The sequence below is a fragment of the Wyeomyia smithii genome, chromosome 3 (assembly GCF_029784165.1).
Source record: "Wyeomyia smithii strain HCP4-BCI-WySm-NY-G18 chromosome 3, ASM2978416v1, whole genome shotgun sequence".
Taxonomy (NCBI): Eukaryota; Metazoa; Arthropoda; class Insecta; order Diptera; family Culicidae; genus Wyeomyia; species Wyeomyia smithii.
In genome coordinates this window covers 46,428,387-46,454,876 of record NC_073696.1, presented here as the reverse complement: position 1 = coordinate 46,454,876, position 26,490 = coordinate 46,428,387, and the positions used below count along the sequence as shown (strand labels likewise).

Below are 26,490 nucleotides of genomic sequence, written 5' to 3'. Positions count from 1 at the left end.
AATCTCATGATACTGTTGCGGTTCAGGTGTTCATCGCCAAATTAATGAGTTTTTTGAAAACAACAATAGAGTTGAAAAAAGCGATATTAATGTCTGATGGAGCTGCCTCACAATATAAAAATAAAAAAAAAATTTGCAACAAAATTTAACGTCGATGCAGAGTGGCATTTTTTTGCGACTTCTCATGGTAAAGGCCCATGCGATGCAATTGGTGGCATATTAAAACGAATGGCAGGAAATGCAAGTTTGGATAAAGAACATGGACATCCCATTACAAGCGCAAAAGAATTGTATGATTGGTCTAATCAGAAAAGTAATAAAAATTCATCAAAAATGTCGTTTAGTTGGGTATCATATGAAGAATATGAACAAGGAGTAAAAGAATGGACCAATATTTTCAAAAAATCTATAATAATAGCTGCCACACAAAAGTATTACTCTTTCGTTCCGATTTCAGAAAATTAGATACAAACGAAATGTTTCCAAAAAATGACCAATCATTTACTTATGATGTATATAAAATATAAAGTGAAACTAATTCTGTAAAGTATCTATGTCATAAAAAATATGTTCTCAAGATAAAAAAACTCGAAAATAAATATTTGATTCTTATATTTATTTATATCACTTAGAACATTTAACTCTTTTCTTGAGAACCGTTCGCCCAATCGTTTTGTTGTCAAAGAATGAACTGTATATTTTTGATCAAGCCAATGAACGTATGGTTTTTGCTGGAGAACCATGGACAAATTAAGAAAAACGTGTATTTTCCTAAATAATTATAATTTTTCGAGCTCAAATTCAAAATAACTCGAAAACCGATGCCTTTAGAATGTTTACTACCAAGAGCTTTTTGATTTAAAATGATTTTCTGCATCTTTTAAAACCATCAGAATACAAATATTATGAAAAATGTTCGAATTAGAATTTTTATTAAAAAAATAATCTACCATAAAAAAAATATTTTTCATTTCTCCATTCTGGACTATTTTTTTAAAGTTGCGTATTAACGTCAAGCTTCTTTAAAAAAAAAATAAAAAAAAAAATCAACTGTTTTTTGTTTTAAATTGAAATTTAATGTTTATTTTTAATTTTTTTTTGGTCAAAATAATTTTTTTTTGTACAGTGTATATTTTTTTATCGTGCATTTTTAATTCCCTACAACTCTTTTTCAGACAGTTTTTCTATACACCCAACGGTTTCTGGGCTACAACGCTTCGAATAAAACCTATGCCAAAAGGCATACGCCCTTTTAGAATGTAACTCATGGGTGTAAAAAATCTCTCCACCTGTGAAAAATGCTCGGTTTGCTAAGCCAAATACGTGTGCAAAGTTTCATTCAAATCAAAAATGGTCGATTAAATTTTCGCGTATTTCCAGGCGACTTGAAATGATTCTGCTCAAATGAAACAATTCAAAACGAAATTGCTTTAAAAAAGGAGGAAGTTTCACCTCTTGAGGTAACTATTGCTTTTGAATTTGATACTGAAGAAAACACTTTCAACGATTGTTTCTGACGTTAAGGTTATCTATTGAATTGGCCATAGAGGCGATGCCGCTTACTGGCTGAGACATCACCCAATCCGCACGAGAGTCACAAACGAAATAAAGCTTTGGTCTCAATATTGTCCCCCAAACGTTTTAGAAGAAATGGGACAACAGTTTTTGTAATTGAGTAACTATTACTTTTTATAGGAAAACTTGTGTGAATTTTCTCTCACAAAAATCACCACAAAAATCACCAAAGTATTCATTAAAGAACAAATTTTTCTAATTTCTGTCTCTGTGACAATTGAATTATAATTTACAAGCTTTCCCTAAAGAATCACAGACCAAATTACTTTACTTTGAAAGCGAGCGTATTTTTTTCATTAAGTAGTCACGGTGATAATTTGAAGAACAAAAGACATTTTTTCCAGAGAAATAGTTTCCCAGTTAGTCATTGTGACTTTCGAGAGGAAATATACAACTACAGCTTTGTTTGAAAGAAATTGTGACCTTTTAAAAAACTTATAAGTTCTTAGCATTGTCACAGTGATTTTGGGAACCATCTCTTTCGGTTTGAGCTGATATCAGGAAAGTGAACATCAAGCTTTGACCGACTAATATCACTGTTTGATCACCGTTACTTTTGTCAGGTAATAGATGTCAAATGTTGTTTTCGAATGTGTGATCCTTTTAACATGAATTTATGTACCGTCTGCCGGGGTGAGATTGTGCCAAAAAAGGACACGTTTTTGTTCCTTAGCTTGTAATGCACACATTTAGGCAATGAGTTTGATCCAAATCACGTCAATGCACACTCGAATGTTTAGTTAACGACTGCCGCAAATATGGTCAAGTTACAATAAACTATAATTTTGCTAAAATTGAATGAACTTTGGCCTAATCTCACCCCTTTTATGGGGTGAGATTGTGCCAAAAACAAAAATTTGAATTTAATACCTGTTGAATGAACAATAGTGTAACTACGAATAATTCACATGAATAACATGATAAAACAGTAAGTATAGGGACGACCATAAACAACGTGGACTATTAAGGGGCCGTAGGGGGTTGACCAGAAACTACGTTTCATATGAAATATAGAAAAATGTAAGACTGGATCAAAACAATATCTAGAGTAGCCAGTTATGAGAACGTGGCTCATGAACAGTCTCTAAATACATAGTGGCGTCTCCAGGTAGCTTAAAAAGGGAAAACGTTAGGACATAAAGCCTGAGAAGAAATTTCGTTTCAATTATTATGTGTCATTGACCACTGTATATTCCATTGGAGATCTCAAAACCGCTGGAAACGTACCCACAACCCTCCTTCCTTGCTTTAAAGTCATCAGTTTATATAGAATAGGTGTACAAAATTTTGTTACATTCCATAAGTAATATCGGTCATTGTAAATTTTCATATAACAATGGTTAGCTTACTATTCTCAAGCATTTAGTCATTATTTCAAAAAATACCATAGTTAGATAACATATCCTATGTTAACAATGCAAGTGTTCTGGTGTATACTGAAATAATTTTGTCGTGAATGTGAATTCCGCACACTGTACCGTTCATTGTAGCTTGGCACAATCTCACCCCAAAAGGGCTCGAAAAGTGTACAGTTTAGAAAAACATTATTTTCTGAGCCATCACAGGTTCAATGCATAATATTTCCTCAACACATTAGAGATGACATCCTAACGTACCATCCGAGCATTAAGTTGATGTAATTTCTTGATCGGGTTGGTTTGCATGGGACATTTTTTGGCAACGTTATTTGCGCGTGTTTTTCAGCCTGTACTTTAAAACATCATTTAAGTAAAACAGTTCACTAATATTATCTATATTCTATCTCAAGTGAGTAGTGTGAAAGTGTGAATAAAAATATCATGTTTCATACAGTATTGAGTTTGAGGCATTATGTTCTAGAAATCTTAAGTAATTTAACATACAAACATTTCCCGTTTTGGCTCAATCTCACCCCAGTGGCTTTATCTCACCCCGGCAGACGGTAATTATCTCTTTTCGATCAAATAACATAGAAAAAATTTACTTCAATACTACATAGTCCCTCCATCCAACGTTCGATTGGTATTGTCCCATAGGAGTCTCCGTATCAATTGATTTTCATTGAATAATCTTTATCATTATCGGAAAGAATTAATCTTTGTCTACAAAGGCCAAAGATTTAGACTGTTCCGAAAATTATAAATACATCTTCTTTCTTGAATAAAACAAAAAATACAGGATTTTTCGGGTCATTTAATTCTGAAATATAGATAATAAGTGTTTTCTTTCCAGTTTCAATTCAAGTTGGGATTATTTTTCGTAGGATACGCGAGTTCTCTAACTTTTTTCTTAACACTACTCATAAGCTTTTGCACAGTGTGTTCTCCAACAATTTTCACCACTTTAAGCCAATCTTTTTTAAATTTTTCTACATTGTCCGCTGGTTTGACATATTTCCTCAGCTTTGCCTTGGTCAAAGCCCAAAAACTTTCAATAGGGCGAATTTCAGGGCAGTTTGGAGGATTCATCTCCTTTGGGACACATGTGACATTATTTGTTTTGTACCACCCTAGTGCATCCCTAGAGTAATGGCAGGGAGCAAGATCGGGCCAAAAGATTGGAGGATTGTCATGCTGCTTAACCATGGGTAACAACCTTTTCTGCAAACGCTCTTTCACCTAAATTTTACCATTCATTGTGTCATTCGTAATGAATGGACGAGATATTTTCCCACATTCACAAATTGCCTGCCAAACCATTACCTTCTTGCCGAATTTTTCGGTGTAAATGGCTTTCACTGGTCCAGGGACATCCTTTCCCTTCGGTGATGTGTAAAATTGCGGTCCTGGCAGAGTCTTATAGTCCAGTTTTATGTTGGTTTCGTCATCCATGATAACACACCCCATTTTTTTGGTCAGAAGTTTGTCATAAAGTTTCCGAGCTCCAGGTTTCACAGATTCAGCTTGTTTTGGATTTCGTTTTGGCTGCTTCTGTTTCCGACGGGTCTGCAGACCCATTCTTCCCTTGGCACGCATAACGTTACTCGCCGAGGCTCCAAGCTTTCTCGCCACATCTCGTACTGATACTGAAGGATGCCGCTTGTAGTATTCCTTAACCTTTTTGTCCATTGTGGGATCAACAGGCCCGGGTTTTCTACCACGTCTTGGGGCATCAGTAAATGTGCACTCTTCACAATACTTCCGCAATGCGATTTGAACTGCTCCGACACTTATACCTTCTTCTCTGGCTAATTTTCTTATAGAAAGACCACTCACGGTGCCCCATTTGTGCACAATTCGCTTTCTTTGCTCGGGAGAAAGGCCACGCATTTTCAAAATTTCGCACTAAATGTTAGAAAAAATTACAGCATCTGTTTCTTTTGGATGTTAACAACAGGATGCAGCCGACGTTTGGTTGAATACTGCACGTTATTTGAAATGACGGTTGATAGTAAGTGTATTTATAATTATCGGAACGGTCTATAATTGGTGACAAATTCTTATAATATTTTGGTTCATCAAGATGGAGATGATAATTACTAAAAGCGGTAAAAATATATATGATAAAAATATAGCATAATATAATTTATACATTTTCCTCCTAAACTTCACATATTTTGTAACAATATTATAACAGGGGTTGCATTGTAACAGAAAAATGATTAAAAATAGGAATGCATGTAATATTTTTGTGTTTCTGAAATATTTAAAATTTTCCAAATATTATTCAAAACCGAATTATTCTGAAGGCACATGAAAAATTTGAAGGGTATGCGGTATACTTTCACCATAAAAATAAAATTGTAGTTGAAAAACACTTTTGGCGTTTATGGCAATTCCAACTTCTTGTGTGTTATCACTTTATATGTACACATTCAGTCATTTCTAGTTTCCAACAGCGAAATAAAAAGAATCTTAAATAGTAGAGATAATTGGACACGAATATAATATGTTATTCTAGAACTTTGTCACGAAAAAGTGTTTATAAATGTATTGATGAAGAATGCCATTTGTGCGGACTGGGCAAGGGATCGGAATCGTCTTATTCAGTATTTACCTGAAAAATATATTTTTTAAAATTTCAATATCAAAATAACTTGTATAGAAAGACTTGAAATAGTCACTAACCACTTAAATCTGATAAAACAATTTGTTACATATGAAATGTTTCACAAGATGAGAGAAATCTCAAAAAGGACTTCCTACGGTGAGACGTAATCCTACGTCAAAAATTATTTTTTTGATTTTTTTTCCGCTGTATCATACTTTTTAGTTCTCTTATTTTTCGTTTCCCTTACTACATACACTGTGTGCTTTAAGGAACTTGAATATTGCCGGTTGAAAAGTTGTTATAAGAATATAGATTAGTACGACAAAAATACAGTCCACAACTTTGGCAGACTAATTCCGCAAAATATGTCCCAGTTTTAAAATTGGAACATTTTTTATGGAATTGCTCTATATTGACACAAAAGGCATAAAATCAAAAATGCAAAATCGGATTCATTTTCTGAAGCCTGGATGATTCAGTTATGATACTTCCAAGATTCGTTTTGTCTTCCAGGAGAATTCTCAGTTTCATTCGGATAAAATTCATCATTTTATTGTTGTTTCGCATATTTTTGAATGAATGAAGGATTTCGCATCAATGCAGCACCCACCCAGCTTTCAATAAAACTTTGGAGGTATGTTGGTATTAATAAACTATTAATAAACTAAGCAACTTAATTAATTTTGCAAAAATTATGTTTATAAAGGGGTAGAGCTTTTGACGCGGGACTACGTCTTTGTTTACTATACTGGGTTCTGTAAAATTGGAAATAAAACTGGCGAATGTTGCGTCAGATTTTAAACGTTTAGCAACATAACCACATGATGGATAACAATAACCAATATGTCCTTGGATAGTTGGAATGTGTAACAATTTTGTAATATGCTAGTTATCACTCTAATTTCATTGCTAAGCGGTAAAATTGATAAAAAGTTTCAATAACAAATTTACGCGAATAATAAACCAATTACATGCGAGCATTCCTACCACAGACGACGTGAATGGACACCATCCGTTCCCTGTGATATTTGCTGTATCAATATCGAAATAAATAATGACAGAGTCTCCCCGTCCCAATAGGTCAATTTATGTTTGCTCTAGCAATGGGCGATATTGTATCGGTATCGGAAATATCGATACTTTTGAGGCGATATTCCGATTTTTTGGATCGATACACGAGCGTCCGATATTCGACCGTATCGATACCGAAAACCGCGATATTTGTATCGATATTCTTTTATGCATACAGACCAGCTAGCTGACATCGCGCCATGTTACAGGGGCTAACATCTCAATGTGTACACGAGATCACCGCCACTTTTCATACGCTATGTTATGCTGTCTGTCAGTGTCAGTGGAGCCCACACATCGTTGAACCGCTGCGATGTTAGCTGCGATAAAGCAAAGCAAATCGGATTGAGATGCCAGCTAGTTGATACGAGCTGGAACCACTGAAAAGCTGCCACTGTCAGTATAAATATCGCACAAGTCTATTTGCACTAGCAAAACTTAGATGGAGAAATAGATAGAGAGAATGTTGTGAGCAGACCAATGTCATGGCAACAGTTTCCTGAAGCCGCCGCCGATGATGATGGCGCTACTGTTGGAAATATGGTCATAAGCTCCGTTCATTGTGCCGCATGTGTTACTGTACGGATTTTTTGCGTGCTTCTAACTATATTGAAAGTAGGACTATCTGGAACGTCTTGAAACAACGTGACCATTTATGTCCTGCACAAAATCAATCAAACGCTCAAAACAAATAAATCGTTTTTCGCTTTCTGCATTTATTCACACCACTTGCAGCAACAGTTGATCTCGCATGGACGGTGCTTAATCGGCTGTTTCGCAAGCACTGACAGCCTTTTGGCGTATAATCGAGCCAGAGAGCCAGAGAAAAACGGCTTCAAGCGAAATGTATGCGGATGACGTTCGTGACAGGGATGTGGTTGTGAGCCAAACGAACTGTCAAAATCTGAGCCAAGCGCAGTATAGGGCCAAATTCGAAATTTGTTTTACTTAAGCCACACATTTAAAGCCAAGAAGGAGTGCTCAATAATAACGTGTTCTCAAATACTTTCAAAAATAGGCATAGCTCTACGTTGCATTATTAAGCCACAAAACTTATATTGTTTCTCTGACAATTGATTAAAATATTGTTTGTTTACATTTATACTCAGCTTCATTTGTTTTTATTTGAAATAATTCTACTTTCTGCGTTAAAATGCATCCACAAACCCCTCAAACGAAATTCAACGTTATCAGAAATGATGTTTGGCTTCGATTAAGTTGGGCTATAACCCAACGAGCGGGAACCCAACTTAAACGTAGCCCAACTAAACATAGCCCAACGAGCGAAATTTGACTGTATTTCAAAAACAAATATAAGTTTTCTGGTTACACTGTTCAGATCGAATATAGACCATTTTACGAACTGACAGGTGTCACGGATCCTGCTGATATTGATGCTGCTTTTACGTGCGTTATGTCAGCGGTTTCGAGCTTTCTGTCAAAATTTCATTCATGAATTGAGTGCAGAAACGTCTCGTGAAATGGTCTATTGGCAAGCGGAAACTAACTCATGCTTTCCGTCGACACAAGTTAGAATACAAGTGAAAAATAAAATTGCAATATTAATTAGTTAGAAAAATTCACTATCTTAATTTCGCTGACATATCTAACTTTTTTATGTCATCAACTTCCTCATCAATTAATATGGAAGTGTGTCAATAATTTATACAAATAAGACGGGAGCTTCACAGCCCATTGAGCCAGTGAATACAAATCGTGAAGATATAAGTTGTTTAATTCATTTGTTTGTCAAAGCTCAGAATTTCTGCATTACCTGTATGTATTTGTTTGTGAAGTCATTTGATTCATGTTGCTCTAGAGAATGCGGATAGATACCAGAAAAACAACAAAAAGTCGGCACATCAAATTTTCATTGCTGGAAACCACCAAAAGTTTGCTGATTTTTGGTGTGCTGTGCTTCCAGCAATCTGTTCAGCAAAACGAAATTTGCTAATTATTCAGTAATGCTCAATTGCATAAAAGTGACAGGTCGTTTGCTGCATGTTCAGTAAAACAAAATACAACTTGCTGGACCGTCAGCTATGACAATTTGCTGTTCATTCAGCAAAGCATAAATCAATTTGCTGGTTAACCAGTTAGTTCAAGGGAACCATGTTTCCGTCAGGCACCAGATTCCATCCACACATCGGATCATAGGCAAATTACTGTTGAACTAGAGATGTATGATTATCATTTCAACTTTTAAGTTCATCTAGCCCAACAAGGACTTAGCTATGGTCCCATATTCGCTATCAGGAGCTTAGCGATGATCCCGTACCAGCTGCACAGCGATTTGGCGCGTTTTACTAATGACAGCTTGACGTAAATTTTTTGCCATATCAACTCTTTTGCTGGATTCCAGCAAACATTCATTTACTGTTTTCTGTTCAGCAAATAGTTTTGCTGTATTTTCGCGAATCACTGAATCGATTACTGGTTTTCAGTAAACGTATCATTGTTTCAGTTGAAAACCGAAATAATGACTCGCGACTTTCGATTTTTTAACCTTATACACAATGCGCATAATGTCGCATCCGGTGCGCTGTATAGCGCATCTGACGCGCAATACAGCGCACTAGATGCGACACTATGCGCATTGTGCATAAAGTAAAAAAAACGAAAGTCGCGAGTCGATATTTCGATTTTCAACTGGAACAATAATATCAAAAATTCAATAAATAATCTCAGCTATTGTATCGATACTTCTGGTATCGATACTTCTTGACCGATATTTTGGGTATCTCGATACTTTTGGTTCCTCGGGTATCGATACTGAAGTATCGATACTCTCCGTCGTATCGCCCAATGCTAGTTTGCTCCCATGAGCTTAGACTAATATGATGTCTCGAAGGTAAAAGTTTTCCAAAAACTTTGAAACAGTCCACATTCTTGAACAATTTCTAAACCTGCTTTCAGAACTTAAAAGCTGCAATGCTGCTGTTGATGGTGATTGAAAGTTTAACTCATGAATATGATTACCATAAATTACTCAACAAGAGTTGTAAATTCTTGCAACGGATATTTATTTAATTTTATCTTCGATGTTCACTAAATGATCGTGGATATTATCGAAAGAGTAAATTCTCAAATATATACATTTATAGCAGTGTAGGAGCCTGCGAATGCTTGTGAATTGTTTTTTTATTTGCTAAGATTCATTCAGAATCTCCTTTTACATTTCAAAATTGTTAGAAGATATATTATTATTCTAAGCTTTACCATAATTAGCTGTCTTCGTAATACATGGAATGTAGTTGTAGGCAAATGAAAAAAATCGTCAGATATAAACGATATTCTTTCGAGTTTTGTTGAAATATTTCAAAAATTGATTTCCAGGGGAAGCTGAAAATGAAAATACGTGCAGTCACTGAGCAAACACATTGATTCTGTCTGCAGACTCTATATATTTTGTAACAAAAAATCCCTTAATTAAATTAAATGTTTAGTCCCACGTCACCATTTCATACAACCCTAGGGCTGTATACCTTGTAGTATTTATAACGGGTGACAACTATAAATTTAGAATTTTTTTCGAGGCTCTCCACAACTCGTTCTCTTGTTGTAACTCCACAACAAACATGCTATGAGAAATAGGAATATGTATATGTAAGCTCTCTATCTTTTTCTGTGTCAGTATTTTTTGTCTTGTTTATATATGCCCAGTTATGTTCAAAATGGCTTCGAAACAAGAAGCATTCTAGAAGTACACTTCACAGTTCGCTATGAACTTCACAATAATTTTGGCAAAAAGTTCAAGGTAAACCGATTTAAAAGTGAAAATCTGCCGGTTTCAACGGTATAAGGTTTACTTCAAACCTCAACAATAATCCGCCAGAAAGGTAGTAGGAAAACCGACCAGAGTAGTGGACAGGAAAAGATTTTTTTTTCTTGTCCAATCGGCTTGTCTAAATTATGGTTAAAGCCCAGTGGTCTGGCTATCAATCAAGATGTATACCAGAACGAATGTTTGAACAAAATTTTAATTCCATTTTTTCCATTTTTATTTTTTGCAATAGATTTGGGAATACACTCGTTTGTGGTAAATCAATTTGTTGGTGAGAAGCGGTAAATTTCAGTAAGCATTCTCTTTCAACTCTCTCTCTCTCTCTCTCTCTTTCTCTCCCTTTCATTGGTTGATAATAAAGAGAAGTGTTGTTTAATTGGCTCACTCGAAAATAATGTTAAAGGTTGCTGGAACACAATTGTCGGTAGAGCACCTCTTCACCGTAAATAGTAGGATGGTGGTATCCAGGATACGACCGTATGGTTGAATCACGGCTATGATAGTTTTATACCAGAATATCACAATTAGAAAGATATCAGAATATATCAGAAAGATTAGCAAACAGAGCCACCAAAGCGAAAGTTATAAAAATGTTTTTTGAATAAATGGATAACATGATTAGGTTCCTATTAGTAATAGCGCTTCTACTTGATAGATATTCAAATTAAAATAGCTCATATCTTGTACTGACAACCCAAATATTTAAACTCTATTCTCGGTATTCTTGAGTAATGCATCAAATTGAATACATAGCACTTCATACGTGCACAGTAGACTGGGACACGGTTATATGGGAAAAAAGCGATGGTGTTATTTTTCCGCTCCCATGCACTTTTCGTGTTCCTTATGGATCCTATAACAACTGTGTAACTTTCAGATCGATCGGTGAAACGCCCGATTTGCGCCCGATTTTTAAAGTTTCCATACGATTTTATATGGGAAAATTCACTTTTTCAAAACTTATTCTCTATAAATTCCCAGTTGGGTCCTAAGAATATATCGATACATGATATTTGTAGGAAATTTTCCTGGGAAAAACTCTTCTTAAGACCGGAAAGCGCTATGATGCTTGTAGCAACAGCTATTCACCCCAAACTGATTGAATGTCTGACGGACGGCTCACCATTGAATTTTACTAGCAATACAGCTGCAGCATGCTGCTGTTGCAAATTCAACCATGTGATGAGAAATGATATCGCTTAAATTTATCTTGGAGGCTTCCCCGAAGATGCTATGAGCAAAAATCACACTTTGAAAATTAATTCCACGCGAAATCATTTCTCATACTTAAGCAAGTCTGCAATAGCAGCATGCTGTAGCAGTGTTGCTGGAAAATTTCAATTGTGAGCCGTCCGTCAGACATTCAATCAGTTTGGGGTGAATAGCTGTTTCTACAAGCATCGTAGCGCCTTACGGTCTTCAGAAGAGTTTTTTCCAGGAAAATTTCCTACAAATATCATGTATCGATATATTTTTAGGACCCAATTGGGAATTTATAGAGAATAAGTTATGAAAAAGTGAATTTTCCCATATAAAATCGTATGGAAACTTTAAAAATCGGGCGCAAATCGGGCGTTTCACCGATCGATCTGAAAAGTTACACAGTTGTTATGGGACCCAAAAGGAACACGAAAAGTGCATGGGAGCTAACATTTATTTTTTGTCCCACCCTAGTGTACACTACAGGTAGGAGTTTGCTTATCGAAGGCCAGTTACGGATGTTGTGGAAAAAATCGGGTCCACGGTAACTCAATATTCCATAACAGCTGCCCGAAAAACGTTCGCATAGTATACTTGAAACTGGAGGCCACTGGAGGAAATTATTTGTCAATGAAAGAATTCACTGGTGGGTGTCAGAAAAAAACTACTTCAATTATGGAATTTTGGGGTGATGAAAAGTGCTTTTGGTGTGTCACATTAGTGACACCCGGCTAGTTTGTCTAATTTCTCGTTATTGCGGATTGCCTTCTTGCATATGACGTTGGATGATTCTCGTTCTCTTGATATCACGGCAACATTTCCAGCACTTTAGCTGATACTGAGTATTCTATGACAGCTCCAGCACTAACGCAGTTTCCTTTGCCCCGGTTCATTGGAATCCGGTACGAGATGGAAGGAATTTTGGCTTTCCCTTTTCCTTTTCCCCTAAAGTTAAACAAGGCTCTACATTTTTCTATTGCACAATAGTTAGCATCCCCAAATCATATTTTTTGCGCTTTGGCGGACACATATCTAACTTTCCAATCGATTGCTGCATGAATGGAGGAAATCTGTTGGAAACTAACTGAGTTGTAAGTATTTGACAGTTAACGTTCTTCGTATCTCTCTCGATGTTGTTGATTTTTCCATTTGCATTCCAATAGATTGGAAATTTTTTTGTCCAAGATTCTTCCCAAATGAAGATAATCGTAATAAAATTACAATTATCTTCATTCAAACTATTGTACTTTTGAAAATAGTCAAGCCTTGTCAAAACGAAAAATTCAACCTCTGATTCGTCGTTATATTATTGCTTCCCAAGCACGGTCAGCAGAATCATAGCGGCCACAGCTGTGGCATGGCAACAGATAGCGCAGCAGTTGCAGCGGATGTCAGCATCGATATTAGCAGGGCGAGCTGATGCAGGAGCACGGATGCAGGGGCAGCGAAAACCAATGGCAGCGTATAGCGGCCACAACTGAGGCATGACTACGGATAGCGCAGCAGTTGCAGCGGGTATCAGCAGTGAGATGCAGTGAGGCACTTTAGGGAAATGCAGTCTCTGTGCGATAACGGGCACTAGTATATGCATTAGGCTGGGACACGGTTATATGGGAAAAAAGCGATGGTGTCATATTTTCGCTCCCACGCACTTTTCGTGTTCCTTATGGGCCCTATAACAATCGTGTAATTTTTCAGATCGATCGGTGGAAATATATTTTTGCGCCCGATTTTAAAAGTTTCTATACGATTTTATATGGGAAAATTCACTTTTTCAAAACTTATTCTCTAGAGATGTCCAGTTGGAAATTTTTCTTGGGAGAACTCTTCTGAAGACCGTAAGGCGCTACGATGCTTGTAGAAAAAGTTATTCACCCCAAACTGATTGAATGCCTGACGAACGGCTCACCATTGAATTTTTCCAGCAACACTGCTACAGCACAGCATGCTACAGCATATTACAATTCGACAGCACTTCAACTTCTCATTTGCATAATATTTTGAAAATATTCCATACTAGTACTATCAAACAACCTTGTGTAGGTCTACGTCAACCTTGCGGTCGTGGCTTTGCGTACAACCCTTGTGATATTTTTCTTGTTAGCTGGGTATTAGAGCATTTGTTTAATTTTACCATTTTTAAAAATATTTGTATTATAATGAAGTTAAACTATTTGAGTGAATAAAATTGTTAAGATTTTCTTGTGATTTCGTGGGAAATATTACAAGACATTAAAGAAAAGGATTTAATCACTTTTGAATTAATTTTCAATTCCATTTTAAATGACCAATCGATTAGTAAATTTTCAAATGTTTTTTTTATAAACTCGATGTTTGAACGTAGCATAAGTTTTTTTCGAATATTTTTTTTTTGTACAGATGAAATAATTTTTAAGATTCAAGAGTAATTTCCAAAAAGGGTGAATTCATTTTTGCATACTATTTATTTAAAGCATTATAGCTCAGAAACCTTTAATTGTATTAAAAAAACTGTCAATGAATTCATGCTGGAAAACTTAAAAAACAAATTCCAAAACTGTAGTGAATTTCGAATTTTTTGTTCAAAATGTATTTTGCTCACTGTGGTTTTGGAAAAATATTAGTTTTTCCATGCCACAATATTTCAAAAAAAGTGTATGTTAAAAATATATGTCTCATAGAAAATTACTCTTGTGCCTAAAAAAATGTAGAAAATAATCACTTAGCTAAGTCAAATACGCGTTTAGAATTTGCTTTCAAATCGAAGCCATTTAAAATCGTTCGATAGGTGGTCATTAAGATTTGGGAAAAATTAGCAAGTTGTTGAGAAAATTCGTGAATGTCGAATGTCCACCAAGATTTTCTTCGAATATTTGGTTATTTAATTTTGTTTGATAAATTCTGCTGATTCAACCTTTTTGGTACCCTTCTAAATTTAATAAAAATCACTACATTAGAAACATCCAAATTGCTCTTCAAACGTATCTTGTAATGGAGCATGTTTACCATAAGCCGGTTGTAGTAATCGGTATAATTTAGTGGTTTGTTCAAACAAAAACATCAAACTATTATTTATGCACGTTTGGCTTTTGTTGATGGCATAAGCATAGCCATTTCATGGAAAAACATTTCTTAACAAACTCCATTCCAGGTGAGCGCTGTGGCTCAAAAGGTATCGTCAAAACATTGCGCTTCATTCCTTCGCACGTGAAGCATCCTTGTCGGCGGCACGAGTGAATGAGTACCCTCAGCTACAGTACCAATTTATATTGAATCCACTGCCATTACACGTAGGTAATACTGTTCGGTATTATTTTTTCGGTGTCACCAGCGATGCAGCCTCCATTGGACCGCTATGATCAAACGGTGTCACCAGTTTGGTGAAATATTTAAAATAGCAAAAAGTAACAAACATTTATATATTTTTTTTGTGTAGCCGTGGTTGAACCGTTCAGTCAATATATTTTATTCGTATCTGTATGTTTCTGGGGACGCTAGTAGAATGTATGGTTGAACTATTTGGGTCGCACTGCTGCAGCAGAACGCGCCCTCCATCCACTTTGTACCAAATAGTGTCGGTTGGTGTGTCATCCATCGTGGCGATATGATTTGGAGTACCTATGAATTTAGATTAGAAGCACGTTTTTGTGGCGTTTGAAAACGTTGTGGAAGGTGTCACATATGGGCGGTGTTCTTGTTGGTGGTGGTCTTGTGGCATGCGCGTGGTTTTCACGAGAGCCTAATTGTGCCATTATTTATTTTATGGTGCATAGTTAGTTAGTTTCCCCTAGGCTGACTTTAGAATACGATGCTAGGCGCTACACGAAACTTGTCGTAAACAAAATTGTCACGTAAGAAACATATGATCGCTTAAAACAAGTTTAATTTAAATGGAAAGGTTCAACTTTTAGTGCTGTCGGAATGTGAAAGCGGACAAGTTAATTGCAACTATTTTGTAAATTTTACACGTATGATAGAAACGTTTACGATACATTTTAGGAAGAGCAACCATTCATCAATAAATCGACTCGCTTCAATTAATACTTCGATTCCCGCTGAATGCCTTCTCCCAGTCACGAACTACAGCAAACGGTGCAGCAGCTGCATCAACTAGCTGCCCGAACCAGTGAATAACACGATTCTTGGACCTACCTTGCCGTACGTCGTTAGACCGCCGTGCCTGACATCGTACTTGGGGGCGTCCGCGTTGCTAGAGTCCGCCCACGGAGTGTGACAAGTGGATGTTAGCGTCATATAGCGGACGCCCAGTGCATAGTAAATCCGCAGGACCCCCAGTGATCCACCGAGCGAGTGGCCTCCTTCGACTCCAATTAGTGAACACATTTGATGGTTTTTGTGCGCTTCTACAATGTCTGCTCGAGCGTGCGACGTGGATGTCCGGTTGCATCCGATGTGGAAAGCGTCATGTAAAGTACGGTAGAAGAGATAATTAGAGCCCGAGGAAAAAGTATGCGCTCTTTAAGCGGATGATGTTACTATGGAAGCTAATGTTGCGTGAACATGTCCTGTCTTGATGGCCGTACGATGTGAAAGGGTCACTAAAGCTGCAGCCAGCGGACGAGTTTCAGCACAGTGGTGCTCCTGCTAGAATTCATATGCATCCGGTCCGTTCCGAGTTCTGGACCATGTAGCTCCAGGGATAATTAGACAGTGACCAACAAAATTAGTAACTCTAGTCACGAATCGTTCTGATGCGTCACAAACGAGGGTGATTTACTTACTCTGAGTTATAATAAAACGAGGAAAATGAAAATAAAATATTGAACATCTATTTTGGTTTTAATGCAAAAACTGAATTTCAAATCAATAACGCGTTATTCAACTAATCACTAGTATAGAGTCGCGTTCGCGTGGCCTGAATCAAAGCATGGCTAATTGAGCATTAATTGCTTTCTACCTAAGCTAGTTGGTCTCAGGATGATTGCTGGTAGCATGCGATAATAACGCGAGATGCATATGAATTCGGACTGCAGCTCGTGTCCCCCTATCGGGGACCTATTGGAATGATTTAGCATCAAGCATGCCAAGCGGGATTATCGTACCGTGAACCGATGTGCATGCTGTCAGATGCGGTGAGTAACGTTCCGTCAGTCTTCTAATTACATCAATTTGCTCCAGCGTGATCTGCACCGCGTCCTTGTGCTGGGCCTCGCAGGGTACGTACGCAGCCCAGAACTAAAAAAAAAAATTTGGTGGTCGATTTGGCATTAGCAATTGATTACATTCTGGGCATATGAAAATTACAAAAAATAATCTCATGGGTTAGAGTAGGAATCATCATTCGCCAAAATTCAAACTGGTTATCAAAAAAAATTATTTTCATTTAGTTGAAAAGTATTGCACAAAATCTACTGAACTTTAATCTTCATTAACACCTTTTCTCACCAAGTTACGCTTGTCTGTCGACAGCATTACTCCGAATTACTTTGAGTTATATTATTAAGAAACCCAACAAAATATCGACAGTATTTTTGACGTGAAAATAAGAGCTTTTTCATAGACTCGGGACTAACAGCCCACCTGATAACGAAACATTTTGCGGTGTCCCGTAATAAAATTCCTGCAAAATATTAGTATAATGTTTACGAGCTCGTTTTTCTAGCAAAACCGTTCCACCAGCACGCTTGTAGGTGCAATAAAGTGAAAAGTAAACTTTGCCTGTTCTTGACTTTCGAAAGTACCTATATTATCGGCGTAGGAGAAACTGCTGTCACAAACAGGGCATCGAAGGACGCCCATAAAGTCTCGAAAACTTTCTATCATTCAATAAGGAAGTGAACTTTGCTTTTTGATTCCAGCACACGGAAAACATCTAACCTTAAGGATGAAAATTCACCAAACAGTTTTTGGTTTGCGGCTGGCGCTGGTCGGAGATCAATTTTCCAGTTGAGTTTTTCTACTTGCCCGAACTTGCGAGGCCAAGTTACAAGCAGCAGTGACCAAGTGTGGTGACCGCAAAATGTTCCGGTGCACCAGAAAGGGTGGCTTGTTCGGGTGAATTCTTTATCTATAGAACAAGGATTAGTTATTGCCACTTGAACCCCCACATCAACAGTAATGCCAAGTATTTTCAACCCAGCTGCTTTATCTAATAACTGAGCATGTTTAAATTGAAAATTTCCAAACAAACTCGAAAGTTGTACACGCTGATTCCCCGTCGACTATCTCTAGCTAGTGGTAGGCAAGCTCAAATGAAGCAGCATTAGAACAACGTGCCGTATCTCAGACAGGCTCCCTAACGAGCACATATTCTGCTAACTTTTCTTTAGCCATTGGAAACCAGCTTCCGCCCTGACCCTGTAGAAAATTGAATCAACTCCTCCGGAAACTTCCAAACAGTTTTAGCTTTTTCTGTGTGGGTGTGTGTGTGTTAGTGGAGTAAACACTTTTATCAGAATGCGACCGAGAAACTGGTCGAGTGAAGTTGGACATTTATTGGATTTGCTCAAGTTTAGTTACCGAGGAGATTCTCTGTTTCAAATGAACTGTGCTTACCTGGGCGGCTATTCGGCCTCGTTTCAGTCTTTGCAAATCTGTATGGCTCCAAGCACTCTTCGACCAGGGTGATACCTGCTTTAAGTCGTCATCGAACCTGTGCAGCGAGGCGGAAGCGAAAAAAGGAAGCACATTGAAAAACGATAACGACGGCTGATAGGAAATTTGTTGCTAAGTAGAAAATGTGTTCGCACAGCATGAGACACGTACCGAAACTCATTGAGTTGATTATGTAAGAACTTCCTAATGTTCCACGGCAGATCGTTGTGACCGTCGATTAAAGGCACTGTATCGAGCAGCTGGGTGGCGACCTGGATCCGTTCCTCGAACGGAGCTCCGACTGAGACCTTTAAGGCAAATGGAACGGCCACTCCAGCGGCACCGGCTATCAGTAGGATCGATGTAACAGCTAGCCACTGGCGCGATGGAAGATCCCATTCTGGTTGTTGCAGGTAGCGGCAGGTCCGAGCAGAGATGAAAATAAACAAGAGCGGATTATTGGATTACACATTGTATGCTTGCAGGATGCTTGTTGCAGGAAGCGCCTATCTCGGGTTTTAGTTTGTAGCCCCCTGCCGGTAACATAATTTCCCCGGGCAGTTTCATGATACAAATAATAAAAAAATTAAACGTATTGTTTGTTGAGATAACGCAATTTTGTTGATCACTGGAGGGTGGAGCGCTCCGTCGCATTGTTCGTAATTTGATTCGGCCTGTTTCCAGCTCTATTATTGCTATAAAATTGTCGAATACTGCACGCTGAGCTGTAACGAGCACACCGGAAATATTGATAATTTTTGTTAGGCTTGTTAGCCCATGAGAATAGTGTTTTGATTGTGTATTGAGGGGTAACACAGTTATAATATATGTTTCATATCGTGTATTAATAGACGTTTGATATGATTTGATCTGAATGTGTTATCTATTAGTTATTAATTTTTTGAAGCATATAGAAACATTTTATAAAATATTCCAGCTTTTTGACACAGGACTACGTCTTTGTTTTCTATACTAGATTACACTTTGTGAAATTGAAAATGAAACTGGCAAATGTTGCGTCAGATTTCAAACGATTACAGCGAGCGAACGACTTAATGCATCTTGGTCATTTATATGTTGGTGGATAGATAAAATGTGTAATAATTTTTCGATATAATGTTCAACATTGTTGCTTTACTGCTTAATGGTGGAACAAGGTGAAAAGTTCCAAGGTCAAGCTTTCCCATACATTTCCCTCGTTATCGGCTTGCTTCCCGAGCACAGATAACAATAACATGGACGAAATAAATTCCACTTCCTACATATTTTGACTCAACAAAGTGTTTTGGTTTATTCCTCTTTCTCCAAGCTATGTGGCCACGCCCTAATGGCAAGAATCTACGCTGAACTCGATACAAAAGACTGCGTGTAGAAAATTCAGCTTCAGTTTAGTTTGTCATACAATAGCGAGTGCAGTGCAGCTGTTAAAGGTACGCGACATTGAGAAACGAGCATGTTACCTTTATTTTTCATACGGCAGCAACAGTTACCATCGTACGCTTCAGGATATTTGGCTGGCACAGCTACTGGAGGGCACGGCGGAGAGCAAATTTTATACGCGGCCAACAAAATATTCAATACTACCGGTGGTGGAGGAGCGATTATCAGCGTTCTGTAGCACGAATTTCATACTGAAGATTATGGAATCGGTTCTTTTCAGAACTATAGATGCTTGAAGATAAAAGTTATGAAAATTTTCACAGCTACTACTAGGGTAAAATTTTCATGTATTCATGCATCGTTAGTTTTACAGTAACGAGCATCAAATATAAACGGTAGTGTTGCCTATGAACAGTTTATCGCAGCATAAAATATAAACATTTAGTCCTACGTCACCATTTCATACAACCCCTAGGGCTGTATACCTTGTAGTATTTGGTATGGTTCACATTTTTAAAATTTTGACATATTTGATATTTTATCATTTTGATATTTTGATAAATTGATTTATTGATATTTTGATATTTTGACATTTTCACATTTGGATTAGTTTATAAAATTTGATAATTCGATATTCTTATAAATATTTTGATCAGGCATCCCAAGAGTACAGCCTTGTATTTTACTGTCTTCTCAGAATACTTTTTCTGTTGTTGTTTGTCCGTGCACCTACTCGCGCTAGCCGTCGGGTAATCACATTGAAACCGTATTGGTAACGGAGCATCACAGAAGGAAACAAAAAATGTACTATGTGTGTCGGTTCGCTATTATTTGAAGGATGTCACATTTTCGAACATTTTTTTCTGACGGCTGTCTTTGTTTTGCCAAGGAACAATCTCGAATGTCATGAAACCTATCATCGCGTTCGTATTTTAATATTTTGACGTTTTGATAGGTTGACATTTTGACCTTTTTGACATTCTTGACATTTTTCGGTATTATGAAATTTATTCATCATTCACCATTTACCGTCAAACCAACGTTTTTATAATTTTTGCCATTTTTACATGTTTGACTTTTCGTCTTTTCGACATTATTGGCAGTTTGAGCATTCCTGACATTTTAAATGAGTTGAGGTTTATGAAATTATTGAGGTTGTGAATATGTTTGAAATTTATGACATTACCACCTCTGACCTTTTTTGACATGTTTGACATTCTCTCAACATACTTTCGACATATCCGATATTTTTGATATTTCTGACATATAATTTTCATTGACTTTATTGATATTATTGACATATCTTTAACATTTGTAATTTTTGAATTATTTTGGCTTATTGGACATTGTTAATATTCCCGGTAGATTTGCTGTTTATGACATTTTTACCATTTATGACAAAGGAGACTGCGCGATTTTGGTATTCTGGTGTATTCCGATGGTACTATGGGGCCAAAAAAATCTGGCGTGGAAGAAAAAACTTAAGGCCTATTTAAAGTACGAGTTTTAAGGTTTAGCGCCTTTAAGATTACATCTCAAAATCCAAATCGTTATGAGAATCTGCTCGTGAACACACAAGAGCTATACACCAACTGTAAACAAATCTGAACATATTTTAACATAAGCATGTCTATGGTGTCGCACTGAAATGTCTAAAGTAAATGCTACAACAGTGTATACATATATACGAGTGCGTATGTGTGTGTACGCGTGTGTGTATGTATGTAGTATTATACTACACTAGTAGTTAAAAAAAATGTTTGAGCGTGAAGGATGTGATTTGTTAATGATAATATTTTCAGGATAATATCAAGTTATTGCTTTCAGTGTTGTATTACAAGAATCTGGCATTTGATCTTGCATAAGAGTAATCCATATTTAAAATAAAAAACTATTTCAACTAAGTATACCAAACACACGTACACACATACACATACATACACACATACATGCATACATAATGACACACATAAACACGCACGTACGCACATACTATTCCATCATTTTTACTGGAGACATTTTAGTGCGACGCCATAAACATGTAGAGATATGTTTACACATGAACATACATAAACAGTTCCTAGATCTCGTCGAGCTGAATTTACTGGTAGATTACTCTTGTGTCTTAGTTTGCGAGCCAATCGCCTTGGCGACTTGGGCTTTGAGATGTTATGTTTTTTTTGTTGAGCCACTGAACCCTACCACTTGTATCTTAAATGGGCTTTAAGTTTTTTCTCCCGCGGCAGACTTTTTGGCCCTATAGTAACTTTTTATGGTCTCATCGAGACCTTACGAACCATATACAACACATCGGTATACATCAAAAAACCAATCGTTATACATTTTTGCCCAGTCTTCTTTGAAATTTTTGGTGTATATGAAGCTACTGACATTTTTGGGTGATTTTTCGTATATGTGGCATTTTGAACATATCCGATTTTATTAGAAAATGAATTAAAAAAGCAAAATTCTATGACTGCACTGTCATTAATTTTGCTATATTTATTTTTGAAACATACATTCATATGAAAATAACACGCGAGAGGCGAAAAAAGTAGGCAGTTGTAGCCAAGACACGTCCGCATAACTGACGAAGAGCTACGCCACTATTAACAAATACATTATTAGACTATGATTATATTTAACAGGACAACTTCATGATTGTTAATTGATTGTATTTTCGATTTAAATTTATTGTATTTTAATATTAAGTGTGGATATCCGACACAAAACCTACATTTTCAGCACATATAAACACATTGTTGAGAGTGTTTTCTTAATGAGTCATGAGTCTACTATTGCTTGTACATATCAAGAAATTCTTCATTGAAAGAACGTTGGGAGTCTATTGTTCGAGAATAATACAACACTTCGATGAAATACTGCACTACTTGGAGTAAGAGACAATTTGCACGTTTTGTGCCGTGCTGGAGAACGAAGTATATGTCTGTGATCGGAAACATTCATGTGGGTGTGAAAAATGGCATATCTATCAATTTATTTCAATAAACAATATCCCAAATCGTGTTGATGAAATCAATCCTCGTACTTCTCATAAACTAAACGAGCGTTCTACCGTCTGGGCTACATCCACGATGGTAGAAAAGGTTTTGAGACTGCTGTACTAAATGTTACCAGCTAAACATAAATGAGAATAACAACGAATGAGCAAACATTCAAAAAATAAACATGCAGCGATGCTTTATGTTCGAACTTTCGTGCAAACAGCTCGTTGAGGTGCTATCGGTTTTCAATTCACAACTTAAAAATACGGTATCACTGACTGAACAGAATAAGAAAGCCTTTGAATCTAGCGCTTAGGACCTTTCAAAGAAAAAAAAGCAACCTTGAACCACTTGTTTAGTAGCCCTGAAAAGGGCAGTTTGTTGTTCAAATTTGGATACGATGCTGATCGTAACCTCTGTGCTGGCCCGAGGGGGTGGTAATGAGGCACTCTGAGAACACACTGAAAAATCTGTTACCACACTTAGTTAATAGACGGCCGCGACAGATTTTGATTTGCAGGATCCAACAAAGAATGCATTCATCACGGGGAAAAAGGCTGAAGCCCTTACCCGGCAAGTGATTTGTTAGCATTTGTTAGCATTTAATGGAACAAATTTCGTCCCCTTTTCGGTCATAGATTTTCTTTTACACTTCTATGTAGAAAGTTGTCTAAAGAGAGACGTTGTTCTACGTCGACAAGTTGCCCCGAAGCTCAAAAAAGCTGCCTTCAAGAGTTTACACCTTTTTAACCATTCCATTGAATTTTGGTGTCCCTAGTTAATGCAGAAGTGCCTCAAAAGGTCACAGAATAAATTCTTGTCGGGTTCGTCGCTCCTACGCTTGCTGATATTTCTAGTTAGCAAACTTCAAGATTTTTTGTATGCTCAATTGATTTTTTGCCTGTTTCACTGGTTAACAAAAGCGATACGCTATTTGATTTCGTATCCGATAAACGTTTTATTTTTTATTCTGAATGCTGAAAAATATCAAGGAAACTAAAGATATATTTCAGGGGATATTAAGAAAAAATCAGGGAATTCAATTTTGAAAAATTTTCCACCATTCAGTTATAGCTTTATGGACATTTTTGTGAAATTAGGTGCTAGTTCGGTTACCAGTGCATCAGATTAATTACTCGTTGGGTTCATCGCTTATACGTTGGTTTACGAGAAAACACATTTAAGCCCCTGCAAAAGCTATCTTTTCTAGGGGCACCAAAATCCACAGGTAACCATTCCTACAATAGTCAGTAAAGTCGTTAATCTTTCATTTTTTTTCCAGTTTGAGTTCTACAGCAAAACCTGTGGTTATCGGTGATATTTCAAACTTTATAAATTGAAAACTTTGCGATAGTAATATTTCATTTTTTCAAAACAAATGAAAAAGATTTGGTTACTTTTGAGCCACTTTCTATTACTTTTTGTGTTTAATAATCGCGTATTTGACAAAAAAAACAACAAGCATAAAGTAACAAAAAGGATAACAGCTGCGCGCTTGTATGTATTTCTGCAAGGGAACATACAACCAAGAGCCGCAATGTATATTTTAGCCAAACTTCTCTCGTTGCATTTGTTTTGGTTCAGGTTCATTACAGTCCGCTGCCCTCATATTCATACACATAATTTTTTGCCGTAGCGTCCCAGCCTCAAATATCATAGTTTTACTGTATTTCACTGAAGGCATTTTATTGCAACCAGAGTATTTTTAACGGGATGAAAAAAAAACCTCTGGTTGCAATATAATACCTTTCAATTTTTATGCGGTGTATACAGTGAATATGACACAGCGTTCTAGGGAACGAGTTTATAGGGAAATTTGGATCTAGATAATAATATTTTAGCGAAAAACTTTCTTCTACAAAATTGTGTAATATGATGGAGCGTATATTTTCCACTAATCACAAATTAGGGTGATCCAACTGTTCGATGAAATCCAACATCTTACTTTCTTATCTTTGCAGAAAAGTTAAACAATATTCTACAACGTTGTAGCTTCATCAATTTTGCGCAACTTTGTAGAAAAAAGTTTATCTCTATCTCTCAGGAGCGCCGATTCAGAAAAAGTTCAGAGAGTAATTATAAATTCAATGTTCCAAAAAGTCTACTTTTTACAAATCTGAACTTTTTTCTGCAAAAATTGCACATTATTTGCTAAATATTGATGTCCATTCGAGCAAGGCAGAATAAAAAATGAAGAAGTTATGAACAAAAAAAAAAAAAAAAACGCAAATGTAATGCGAGCAATTTTTTTTTTGCAGTGTATTTTTTTTTGAAGGTTAAAATTTTTATCTACGACTTTGCCGAAGACAACATACTGAGTAAACAAACCGTTTAGACGTTAAAAATATTTTTCATCATTGATACCAAAGTTTTTTTATGTCAGCACGAAACCCGGGTCATCAAGTTTCGGAATAATCTCCTGCGCAGGCTCTGGAAAAGGACAGCGGTGTGACACTATACTGACGACTGTTCGTCTTTTTTACTCTAACAGCCTTGTGAATAAGCTATTCATGAAAGCTCACATACAGCTAAAACTGACACAGGCAACGAAGCTGTCTTGTGTTGCACACGACAGCTCATTCTTGCGCATATATTATGTTCGCTCAGATAAAACAGCCTAGTTTTGTTCATTTTGAGGATGTCCTGTTGGTTTGGCTTGCGCTGTGGGCAGCCTGCTGATCAGCTACGGCTGTCATCGATGATGTTGGACTCGTACTCCTTTTTTCTCCTCTTTCTTAGGTCTATGCCATGATACGAAGCAAACTTTTTTTATATTTTGCCATTGTTGATATTATTCCCCACACGAGAAAAAAGTGTTTCGCACTACCCCATTTGCATTATACCTTTGGCCTTACTCTCGTGAATCGTAATCACACAGCCCACTCGGATTTATGCCGAAGGATTCCGCGCTGTGAAGGCTGTCATTACCCGGACGAACACATACGATTCGCATAGATTCTCTAGGATTCCTCCTATTGGATTCGTGAGCGTCCTTGAAAAGGATTCCTGAAAAAAGAATCCTCAGGAATACCCTGTATATGGCTCTAGGATTCTTGAATGAGAATCCTGAGTGGGAATCCTCCGGATTGTGTTTGCGATTCCTTTCACGATTCCGTCACCGAGGTAAAGGTATCCTGGGGATTCTTACTCAGGATTCTCTGCGTGTTAATAAGGGTAGCGACAGCTTGTAAGAACCAACAGACATAAGGAGATGAAAAATAACAGCTCGTTTGGCATTGCATGTGTGTGCTGTCGTCAGCTGCTGTCGGAGTGTTTACCGAACGTATGGGGAGCAGCGATGGAAAAAAATCACCTCTAGCGATTTTGAATACGTACAAAGCAAGCCTGAAGCAGGTATTAGACGAAGCAAGCATTTGCTATTTTTGGTACGAATTTTATTTGCACAAAATAAAATCCGTACCAAAAATAGCAAATATTTGCTTCGTCTAATACCTGCTTAAGATGCGTTGACATCGTCGTCAGTATGCGAATAACAAAGTATCGGTGTTGGTTCACTCTCTTTGTTTTCCTTTTTACGATATATTGCTTGTCGTTAGTGTACACCATAGCATATGGTTCTCAATGTGCACAACTCGATATATAAAGTTATTCGTCTCTGTTACACAGAGTGATCAGATCTTGTTATGTTCTTACTCATTTGACTCATGAATATGATTTTTTGTCAGAAAAAGAAAGAAAATGACAATGTATGCTCTCCTACTTTCGCTCAAGTCAACCGCTGCCGAAGTAGTCCCCTCCTCCACACTTTCCTTCTTACCGCACCACACCTCTGCTGCTGCTCAGGCGACATTATATTCTTCTGCTGCTATTCTTTGTTCCCCTAACGATCGGCATATGGAGAGACAAATGCAACGAGCGAATCGCTTCTCAGAGCAGATGTAGTCTAGTCATGTGTCTTTTTTCTTCCAGAAACCTACGCACCATATCATCATTTTCATTATGTGTTGAGAG

At 37.0% G+C, this 26,490-nt stretch overlaps 1 protein-coding gene across 11 annotated transcripts in view; it reads right to left on the bottom strand.

Moving 5' to 3' along the window:
- LOC129731661 (uncharacterized) overlaps positions 1-26,490 on the bottom strand; it is a 176,726-nt gene that overhangs the window by 43,801 nt on the left and 106,435 nt on the right. For all 11 annotated transcript variants that reach the window (XM_055691828.1, XM_055691831.1, XM_055691833.1 and 8 more), the window contains 4 exons: positions 18,305-18,533; positions 18,095-18,191; positions 16,642-16,774; positions 15,731-15,951 (listed from right to left, as the gene is read on the bottom strand). In XM_055691828.1, coding sequence (XP_055547803.1) covers positions 15,731-15,951; positions 16,642-16,774; positions 18,095-18,191; positions 18,305-18,533 — 680 coding nt within the window. The remainder of the gene's footprint in view (positions 1-15,730; positions 15,952-16,641; positions 16,775-18,094; positions 18,192-18,304; positions 18,534-26,490) is intronic.